Here is an 11,651-nt window from a genome sequence, read left to right on the forward strand (position 1 = left end):
ATATAATAGAAGAGTAAAGTGTACACATAATCTCAAGAAAGTATTTTAAAAGCCAGTGTATGCTAAGAAAAAAAGAATGTGAACCGTCAGGAAATAATGCTGTTCTTCTGACAATGATCGACATGAGAACCGTCCTTTATCCAATTTTGAAAACAGGCTAGTGAACATGGATTTGTAATACACTTTTGTCCCTTCAGAGGTGAGTGACCTATACTCTTTACCATCTGTGAGGATTACTTTTTCTACCACACCAATTAAAACTATCCAGTAAGTTTTAAACAAGTTAGTCTGTGCCGTATTTTTCATGTTTGTGTGATTTCTCACCAATAATTCTCTTACATTATGGTCATATGTATGATGAAAAGCTTTGCTACTCTACATTTGCATGTTTTTTCTAATCTAAATATTACAATGTACAAAGGTTTATATTTTTGATGTCTTCTTAGTCACTGTAGATAAAAGGTTTTTAGCCAATATGATTTATCTGATGTTGAATAACGACTAAATATTAAATACTTGGCTTTATTTGCATTTGTATGGTTTCATTCCAGTATCAACCGTCTGACTTTGAGTAAGATGTAAAATCTATTACAGTCTTTACCACTTTTTTTTTTTTGGTTCTGGGGATCGAACTCAGGTCCATGCTTGTGAGACAGGTGGTGGAACAACTGCGCTGAATCCCCAGCCCTGCCACATTCTTTCTATGGGTGGGATTTTTATGTACTGTATTAGGAATTCCGTGATGTTGTCTAAAACTTGAATTATGGGAAAAGCTTTGCCTTATTTCTTACATTTGTAGGATTTCTCTCTGGTAGGAACTATATCATGTTCAGTAAGGCATGAGCCCCGCTAAAGGCTTTTTCACGTTCATTACATTGGTAGGGTTCTCTCTGGTGTGTATTCTGCGGTGCTCGGGAGGGTCTGGGTACTGACTAAAGGCTGAGCCACAATCTTGACACTTGTGAGGTTCTTTCTACTGTGAATTCTCTGGTGCTGGATTAGTCTGGAGCTTCGATCAAAGGATTTGCCGCATTCTTCACATTTATAGGGGTTCTCACCAATATGAACTCTCTGGTGTTGAATAAACCTCAAATTCTGATGGAAGCCTCTGCCACATTCTTTACATTTGTAGGGTTTCTCACCAGTGTGAATTTTCTGGTGCTGACTAAGTCTAGAGCTTCGGCCAAAGGCTTTGCCACATTGTTCACATTGGTAGGGTTTTTCATCATCGTGAATTCTTTGGTGTTGAATCAATCTGGAGATCTGGCCAAAGGTTTTGCTACATCCTTCACATTTGTAGAGTCCCTCACCAGTGTGGACTCTCTGGTGTTGAATAAACCTGGAACTCTGATTGAAGGCTTTGCCACATTCTTGACATTTGTAGGGTTTCTCAATGTTATGAACTCTCTGGTGCTGAGTAAGTCTGCAGTTTTTATCGTAGGTTTTGCCACATTCTTTACACTTGTAGGGCTTCTCACCAGTACGAAATCTGAGGTGACGGATGAGTCTGGAAATGCGGTCAAAGGTTTTGCCACATTCCTCACAGGTGTAGGCTTTCTCACCAGTGTGAACTCGCAGGTGATGAATAAATCGGAGGCACTGATCGAAGGCTTTGCCACACTGCTCACATTTGTAGGGTTTCTCATCACTGTGAGCTCTCTGGTGTTGAGTAAGCCTGGAACTTCGATCAAAGCCTTTGCCGCATTCTTCACACTTGTAGAGCTTCTCCCCAGCGTGAACTCTCTGGTGCCGAGTAAGACTGAAGGGTGCATGGAAGGTTTTGTCACATTCTTTACACTGGTAGCGCCTCTCTCCACTGTGGATTTTCCGATGTCGAGTAAGGTTTGAGGACATTCGAAAGGCTCGGCCACATTCGTTACACTGGTAGGGCTTCTCCCCAGTGTGAATGCGCTGGTGTTGAGTCAGGTTGGAGGACACGTTAAAAGCTCTGCCACACTCTTTACACTTGTAGGGTTTCTCACCAGTGTGAATGCGGTGGTGCTTACTAAGGTTGGAGGGCTTACTAAAGGCTCTGCCACATTCTTTACACTTGTGGAGTTTCTTTCCAGCACAAATTCTCTGGTGTTCAGTGTATTTTGAATGAGATTTCACAATACCTGAGATCAAAGGAAAGTGATTATTATACTACCAAAGTGATTACCACAGTACTCCATATAGTCCACTGAGCAGCACAGACTATGAAGATGAAATATGGGCAAACCTTTTTTTTTTAATTGAAAATACCAACAAATCTAGAGAAGGCACACAACAAAATAGGTTTGTGACACTCCACATATTTCCAGTTCACCGATGGTCACTGGTAATACATGAATGATATCAACAAATTACTGTTATTGTACCTTTAAACTTTATTTACTTAAATTGTGTGTAGTGCCCATAAGCCTGATGTTTTGAAATAGATATGATGTCACAGAATGACTACACCTAGGTAACTACCCTAGCTAATTAACATGTGCATTATTTCACATTATTATCATTTTGTGCTTTTAACAGGACATGTGTTATAATAGCATTTTTCAAGAACACAGTATATTTACTGTAGTCACCATGTTATACAGTATATCTCTTGAACTTTTTAGGCCTACTTAACTAAAATCTCGTTGCTTTTGATCAACATGATCCCAAACCAAAACCTAGCAACCACACAGCCCAGAAACCACCACTTCACTCTTTCTGGGACCAACACCAACTACTGTAGATCCCACTTACTAATGCGATGACAAAGTGACAGCTTTGTGGCTTATTTCACTGATTGTAAACTCCCATGGGCTTGCCCATATTGAATCAAATGACAAGATAATCACACCACATGTTTCTTACTCATCAACTATTGATAAGAATTAGATGGATTCGATATTTTGCCTATTGTGAATAATAGTTCACCAAACATGTCAGTAGGTATATCTCTTCAAAATATGGAAATAATTTCCAGTGACCATAGATTCCAGATGACTATTCTACTTTTATTTCTTACTTTGTGTGGTGCTGGAGATTAAAACCAGAGCCTGATGTATTTACACTCCCGGCCTTATTTATAATATTTTGAACAGCTTTCATACTGTGTTCCATAATAAATGTACTAATCTACAGAAAGATCATGGATAAATGAACAAATCTCAGCAACAGACAGCGCAACACAACAAAGAATGATGGAAATATGGCCCAATTAAAGTTACAAAATAAAACACTCGATCCTGACAAGAGTAAAAGATTTTAAGTTATCCAAAGAATTCAAATCAAGAATTGAAGGTCTCTAAAGAAACAAACACATAATATAGATAACTAAATCAGGAAAATGAGAACATCAGCAAAGACAAAAATAATCAATAGAGACAAACTGAAAAGCTGTGGCTGAAGAATTCATTTAAAATAATGCCAAGAAATCCTCAAACATAATTGAGGAAAAAAGACATCAAAATTCAAGAAGCTCAATTATCTCTCAGGTTAGGGTTAGTCAGCCCAGCCTGGAGCACAGCTGCACCTGGGAGGGGCTGGGAGGGCCACCTGGATTGTCACTGCTGACTCACAGCAGACCAGCGACCAAATGGCAGCAGGGAACAAGCTGGGAGACCTCAATGAAACTCAGACTGAGAGGAAACGGGACAGAGGACACTTTAATTTCGCAGTTTTGTAACTGCAGGAGGATTTTTATGGTGGTTTCCTTTCTTTCCTTTTTTTCTTTTTTCTACTCTCTTCCTCTCTTACTCACCCTTTTATCTTCCCTCTCTTCCCCCCCTCCTTTCCACTGATGTATACCGTACAGGCAGGTGTCTGCATATATGCAAAGGAGAATAAGAACTAATGCGCGCCTTCAGTCAGACAGCACCTTCCAGGGGAGACTCAGAGCGACCTTACCAAAACTGGGCAGAGAGGCTCCAAACAGAGCTAACTACTAACAAATTCACAGACTCCGACCCTGCTCACGGCTTCCTAAATCTCTAGTTACACTTCCTTCCCTCTGCATTTCATCTCCTGCTCCCACAAAATTCTCTTAAACCTACCAACACCGGCCTTTACTCCACCTACAAAAATAATTCCAAGAGCCCAATCTCACGTCTGTTTTCATCTGTTGATACATTTCCTATCTCCTTCTCTTCTGACTGACTCACTTCCTTTTCCCTTCCCTCCTTCCTCCGCATTTCAGACTGTCGGTGGCAGTACGGGGCACAGACAAAAGTGTGAAGCTGTTAAACCAAGTCTGAACGCACATGACTGGCGTGTGATCTACCCAGTAGGGATTCCCTCCCTGCAACACAGCAACCAAGTCCAACCCCATTAAAAACTGAGTAGATCTAAATACCAAAATACAAACAAACCCAAGATTACATCTCTGGAAAGCAGATACTAATTAAAGAAATCTCTACACAGGCAACAAAGTCCATCAACTCTAACTAATCCTCAACGCTGAGCACAAAAAGATAGAAAATAAGAAAACTAGGCAAAAATAATGCTTAAAAAATGATCAACTCCCCCAAAGCTGATCCAAGGGGCATTGATGGGGAGGAAATAACCAAATGTTTGAATTATAAAAAATGATTAAAGAAAAAACAAAAAATTAACAAGGTGTTTGATGAGCTCAAAGATGTTATAGCGAAACAGATAACGGACTTAGTAAAAACTGATCAGTAAGGTCAAAGAAGACACAAAGAAAAAACTAGGAGCTAACAAAATGATTCAAAACATGAATCGTTTAGTAAAGAACTGGAATCCATGAGAAGGTACCCAGCAGAAATGCAGGAGATAAAAATTCTATTGATACTATGCGCAGCAGAAGTGACCAGTGGGAGAGCAAGGTCAGAATGACAAGAGACGGCTGATGCAGGGCACCATTTACTCTGACATCAACGGGAAAGAGATCTAACAGCTGCTGGGTGACACAAAGCAGACTAACCTATAACTCACTGGGATTAGATAAAAACTATAAGATGGCAAAATGGCATAAAAAATCTGTTTACAGAAAGAGAAAATTTTTCAAGCATGGGAAAAGAATTCAAATTTATGTAAGTGAGCCATACAGTACCCCAAACAGCCATGACCAGAAAATAACTTCCCTACAGTACACCACGGTCAAATCCCAGAAGTCCAATATGAACACAAAATCTTAAAATCTGTCTTAGAAATGAAACAAATCCTTATGAAGACAAACCCACTACAATTACAGTAGACATCTCAGCACAAACATGAAAGGTCAAGAGAGTCAGGAAAAAAAGAGTTTCAAGCCCTAAAAGAAAACAACATTCGGTAATAAGGGAGAGGAAAAAAATACGAGAAACTGAAAAAATGGAAATAAAGTATTTGTAAATGGGGAGGGGAGGAGGGGGTAAAGGGAGGGCAGGGACAAGGGGAAAAAATGAGAATTAAGACTTATTATGTAAAGGTACAAGATCCCAATGATGAATGTAACTGTATTGTATACCTAGATTGTACCAATAAACTTAATTTAGATTAAAAAAAAAAAGAAGAAAACAACATTCAACGAGACAAATATTCCTGCAAAACTATCTTTCAAAACTGATGGAGAAATAAAGACTTTCCATGGTAAAGGTCAAACAAAATTATGCCCTCCAAAATTTTTCAAAGAATATTCTAGACAAAGCTAATAAAGACAACAACATCAAAGTTTAATGGAATAAATATATCAAGCACAGTGAGCAGTTAAGCTGAAGAGTGAGCAGTTAAACTGAAGAAAACACAAGGAAATCAGCAACAGATAATGTAATCACAAGATAACTCTCAACATAAATAGTCTCAACTCCCAGTCAAGAGACATAGATCAGTGAATTGGATCAAAAAGGCAAAGAACCTCAATGGTATGCTGCATATAACTTCATTTATCTGAAAGGAAATACATAAACTAAAAATCAAAGGAAGAAAAACAATATTCCATGCAACGAGCCCCCAAAAGCAAGCAAGAGTAGCTGTGTTATCTTAAGACAAAGTGGATTTCAAAAAAAAAGAGGAAAAAATAATTGAGATGTGCTATATACATGTACTAATTCCCCACAATGAATGTAATCATTGTATACATGCACTTCAAACATGTACTACCGAAAATAAAACTTTTTTAAAAAAACAAGGGTCAGGGATTTAGCTCAGTGGTTCCACCGCCTGCCTTAGAAGCACAAGGTCCTGAGTTTGATCGCCAGTACCAAAAAAAAAAAAAAAAAACAGGTGGACTTTAAGCCAAAACTAGGAGAGGAAAAATGGTCATTACATATTGGTTAAGGAAACAATTCAAAAGGAAGAGATAACAATCTTAAATATACAGCAATACCTCAGTTCATGAACATTTCTGTTTGCAAACAATTTGGTTTAGAAACAAAAGCATATGGCAAAATTTGCCTTCTGTTTGCCAACAGACACAACCACAGCCATTTTCCCTACACAAACACAAATGCAGCCATCTTCCCCGAAACCCTAAAACAAATTAAATTCATAAACTGAGATTCTACTATATCTGCACCAAATACCAGTGCACCCAACTTCTTTAAACAATCATTACTGAACATAAAAGATTAGATAAACATCAACCCACTATTACACAATCATAAATATATAGATCAAGTAAGGAAAAAAAAATCAACAAAGGAAATAACAAAGTGAAGAGACAAAGTACAGAATGTGAGAAAAAAAACTAGTAATTCCTCATTCAGAAGACTAATATCCCAAATATATAAAAATCTCAAAAAGAACAAACACCCCCAAATAAAAGCCTCAATCACAAAAATGGGCCACTGAAATGGACACTTCTCAGAAGATGAGGTACAAATGGCCAATAAATAAATGAAAAAATATTCAATATCTCTGCCCACTGGAGAAATGCAAATTAAAACACTGAGATTTCACCTTATTAAAAAAACAATGGTTAAGAAATCAATGGTCAAGAAATTTAAAAATAACAAATGCTGGGGGGGGGAAAGGAACAACTTCTACATTGCTGGTGGGAGTATAAACGAGTACAACCCTATGCCAATCTGTATAGACATTCCTGAGAAAAAGGGAAACTAGAAATCCCATTTCACCAAGCTCTTTGCCTTTCAGTGTCTTCATGAGTTAAGGGCATTATATACAGATGTTTACAGCAGTACGACTCTTAAGAGTTACATCTTAGAAGCAGCCTACATGCCCATAAAATGGATAAAGAAATGGATAAAGAAAATGTGTATTTATACACAGTGGAGTACTACTCAGCCAAACAATGGATGTACCCTCAGCCCATTATGTTAAGTAAAATATATCAGACACACACTTAAATATTCCAAGGTTTCTCTTATATGAGCAACCCAAGAGAGAAATAATTTAAAGCACAAAATTAAAGATACATAAGAGGAAATAGGAAAATAGATTTTTCGCACATGGGAAGAGGATCTAGAGATGGTAGGAGTGAGAAGGGCGGGGAAGGGCAAAAGAGGGTAAGAGGAAGTAAGACGTCTCTGTACGTGTAGTAACGCCCCATTACAAATGTCATCGCTACACACAGCAAACACACGCTAACAAACATTAAGAGCATTAGCTTCACTCGTGACACAGGCTCTCTCACCTGTGAGCTCTGTGTCATTCATCCCGACCTACCTGGGTGCCTGGCTGCTGTCCCCCGTGTCTCCACATTCCAGGGCTCCTCGCTTTGCTCCAGGCGGGAGATCAGGTGCGGCTTAGAGGCCGCTAGACCTGTTTATTGGAAACACAAGGTAACACCAGTGATTCTTTCAGAAACTACTGAAGTTTCCCTCCAAGTACTGTACTCGGTAGATAACAGAAAACATGATGGGTTCCAGAAAATTTTTCCTCCAAATGCTCTCCTCAGAAAGAGCCACCAGATTGTTTGGAAAGCATGTGAAAGCTCCACCTGCAACGACTACAAAGTCAAAGCTAAAGAATCACCTTTAAAATAACAGGCAACAACATTTTGTGACACTGAGCTTCAAAAATTACCACTAACCTAGCATGGAGGCTGCATGATACGTCCAGGAGGAGAGAAGCTAAAGACAAGGATGTACGACATAAGGATTTTTTAATCTGTGGAACAAACCTCCATCCTTATCTTTGAAAACAGATATGTGAAATGCATTCATGAAAACCAAAAGTTTCCAAGCAATGTTTCAAAAAGGAAGGATGTTAAACGTTGATAGTGAGGTAGGAATTCCGCAGGGAATTTATCCTCACCCAAGGAGAAAATGTTCCTGTAGTTCTCTAACATCACATCCCTATACAAAGTTCGCTGAACAGGGTCCAGACATTCCCACTCTTCCAGAGAGAAATCGATGACCACATCTCTAAATGTCAACAGCTCCTGAAAGACAGCAACAAATACCATATTATGGGGTTACTGACAGCTCTTAATTTGACCCTATATGAAACAAAGAGTTAGAACTGGTTCTGACATAGGTCTACGACTTTATTCGATTAAGATACTTTTTAAAACACAGCAACGTTCGCTAATGTGTTATGTCAATCTGAGAAGGAGTATGGCCTATCAGCCACAAAACCAGTGCGGACACTACACTCTTTGGAAAATATAAAGTAGAAAATTAAGCCTTCAATGAAGGATTACACATTTTTTTAGTGTGGTATTTATGTCACACACGGTCAGTTAAGCCCATTTCTCAGATAGAAAACTCATGCTGAGTTAGAGAGGTACTTCTCAAACTTTTTGTTACAACCATGACTTGGAGATATTATCAAAAGGCAGGTTCTGATTCAGTAGTTCTGGGTGGGGCTTGCTTCTGATGACTCCATAGCAAGCTCATTGGTGGGGCCACTATCAATGGTCCACAGGGGCACTCTTGAATAGACAGAGGAAGGGTACCATGGAAGAATTCAGATGATCTGGCTCAACTTTAAGAAACGTACCTGTACGTGATAAAAGTGTAAGTATAACTAGCCTTTTAGGATATATAAGACATATTACATGGAATTCTAATAATTTATGAGAGCAATAACATTGTTTTCTCTCTTTTAAGCCAATGTTTTACAATATCCTGCAAATGGTAGAGCCAGTTACAAATTTATCTGACCCAAAACTTATATAAAGGAATATATAATCTAAAATAATAAATTATTAATAAAAGAATGTTAATAGCAGTTTTCATAACTGAGAAAAGTCATGGAGGCATGCTGAAAAAGTAGTGATACAAAACTGAATATTTTATGTACACGTTAGGAACACCAAATGAAACAGTATGCTCACTTCATGTCAATGAAACTAAGAAATGTATTCAATCATCAAAGGCCTTTTAAGCTTATCTTATGACACTATCTGAACACTCAATTTAAGGATAGAATGAAATTTAAGGATAGCTAAAATGAAAGCTACATTTTTTTTTTCTTTTTGAGACAGGGTCTCACTGTGTAGTTGAGACGGACCTGAAATTCACTATGTAGCCCAGGCTGGTTTCGAACTCACAGCGATCCTCCTGTCTCAGCCTCCCGAGTGCTGGGATTAAAGGCGTGTGCCACCACGCCTGGCTAAAACCTACATTTTGAGACTGATGTCTTACTTCATTCTTTTTCATGTATCATTTGTTCTGAGCCATTATTTAGAAATTTAAAACACTGAAATGTGTATGCTTCAAACACAAGAACAAGTGGGTGTCTGTGACAAGCAGGTGGAATACAATTACAACCTAAACAACTAAGGTGTCTTCCTGAACATCCAGTAATGAAGCCTGTATCTCCAGTAACCATGGTAAAAGCCTTCATTCTTGAAAACGAGCTACAAGAAAGAGAAGTTAAAAAGAAGGATTTCCATATTAAATATGATGGTCCACCCAGGCTACTCATGATATTCTGCCAAAAGGCTTACTGATAGAGAAAAACAATTTTTATAATGGAAAATCTGGCAGGTAGCACTTTAATCAAGTGAACAAAGTTAAATCAGCGGTAATAGGACAAACTGGTATCAAGTGTCAACACACGGAGGATACACTGCTGTTGCGACTAAAAACCAAACAAAATAGAAGTGAACTACAGCCTTAACCACTAAAAAAGTCATTAAAATTCAGGCTGTGCATGTTTCCTATGGTCTGTAAACTCTTACAGGATAAACAGCCTTTAGAAACACAGACAGTGACTCTCTTCTAATTACTTTCCTTCTGCGGAACTTTCTATGGTAGCTCTGGGCAATGAATGCAATTCTCTTTAAATGTTGAGTTATATTCATTCTTGTGTACACAGAGCTGTTGAAAAATCCAGATGGAATGAAAACACTGCCTGTTTCCATTCTTCAGCAATATCCAACGATCCTTCCCCCCGTGGGAGTCTAGAACACTAACACCTTCGCCTGCTCGCTTGTCAGAAAGAAAACATTTTCGATAAAGAATTGTTCGTGGTATAGCAAAAGGCTGAAATGAAAGAATGGAGCCAAGGCTCTCCACAGAGAGGAGAAACATGTGTTAAGAGCTATCTAAATATCCTAAGAACAAATGGAAATAGAGCAGTTGGAAAAAACGTGCTAGGCAAGAATATGAAAGCTAGAGTAGCAACACCTTGTCCACGCCACATAAAAGGTACTATAAAAGAATAAATCGATGGTAATTCTGGGTGGAAGACGTGACAGAGTCTGACCTGCAACACAGTGACCTGAGAGAATGCCATTCCTTCTTCCTCTTTCTTCTCCGGGGTTCTTCCTCAAGGTTAAGTTGTACCTGCAATTCAAACCTGCACTGATAATCTGCCTTGGAAGGCGTCAGAACACACAGGGCTTCAAGGGCCTCCTCGTGGAGGTGCAAGACCGGAATAACCTTGCAACCACTGGGCCACGTCACCTCTCATCTTTATTCACAGTTTCAAGGAAAAAGTTTCCAGGGCTTGGAGTCCAGCTACTGAAACTCATTTTTATGTCCACACGAGGGAACGACCTTGTTAGGCACATTTCATACCTAAACAAGCAAAGCCAAAATATCTACCCTTTCTGATAATATGCACACAATTTTACTATTTATTTCCATGAAGCTAAACCATCAGGTAAACAATAAGTCACGTAAAAACCCTTCTGGGACGTGCCCAGTCCTGCTCCACAGAGTTTAACAATCTCCAATGTCCAGAGGACAGGATATAGGGCTGATTGTCACAAATCTTCAAAACACGAGGAGCAGATTGGTGAATCTCTGAAATTCAATTAATCTACTGCATATTCTTGAAAAAATGTACTCATGTTTCCACAACTGGAAGAGAGATGTTCTCTCTTTGCACACTGAAGCTAAACCTTGGCATTTCTCTTGAAACCCCGGCCCCGGCTCAACACACCTGAGAATACTACTGCAGTACATAACCCTGGGGAAGAAAAAAAGGCAAACTAGACTTTCCTTAATGAATGAGATCTTTTTCCTCCCTGAAATCCATCTCTATTAGGTGTCTTTGGGAGTATTTATCTTTCCACCTGCACTGAAAAACTACATTTACAATCACGAAAAGCTGAAACGGAAATACGTGGACAATCGTTTCAGACCTGACAAACTCGGGCTCGGCGGGGCCCACTGGCCACCCAAGGCGAAGTCAGCCACGGTCACCTGGCTTCTCCCGCCACCGCTGTCTCCCACAGGTGCCCTGCAGGGATCGCGCCCGCACTTTTCCGCCACAGCAGATCCAGCTGGCTGACGCAGTGGAAACTAAGGCTGGAAGCGAACAGACTG

General features: G+C 39.2%; 1 protein-coding gene across 1 annotated transcript; it reads right to left on the minus strand.

Annotated features, from left to right (window-relative positions):
* Positions 1 to 371: 371 nt before the first annotated feature.
* Positions 372 to 11,645, minus strand: LOC117284449 (zinc finger protein 501-like). Its single transcript, XM_033759498.1, is given in 6 exon segments — positions 372 to 963; positions 966 to 2,117; positions 7,594 to 7,689; positions 8,185 to 8,311; positions 10,585 to 10,664; positions 11,468 to 11,645. Coding segments are annotated over 5 exon segments (1,539 nt in total). The 5' UTR covers positions 10,615 to 10,664; positions 11,468 to 11,645; the 3' UTR covers positions 372 to 829.
* Between the last annotated feature and the right edge of the window lie 6 nt (positions 11,646 to 11,651).

Source organism: Fukomys damarensis, unplaced genomic scaffold (genome assembly GCF_012274545.1).
Source record: "Fukomys damarensis isolate Sample0158 unplaced genomic scaffold, DMR_v1.0_HiC HiC_scaffold_37, whole genome shotgun sequence".
In the NCBI taxonomy this organism is placed as follows: domain Eukaryota; kingdom Metazoa; phylum Chordata; class Mammalia; order Rodentia; family Bathyergidae; genus Fukomys; species Fukomys damarensis.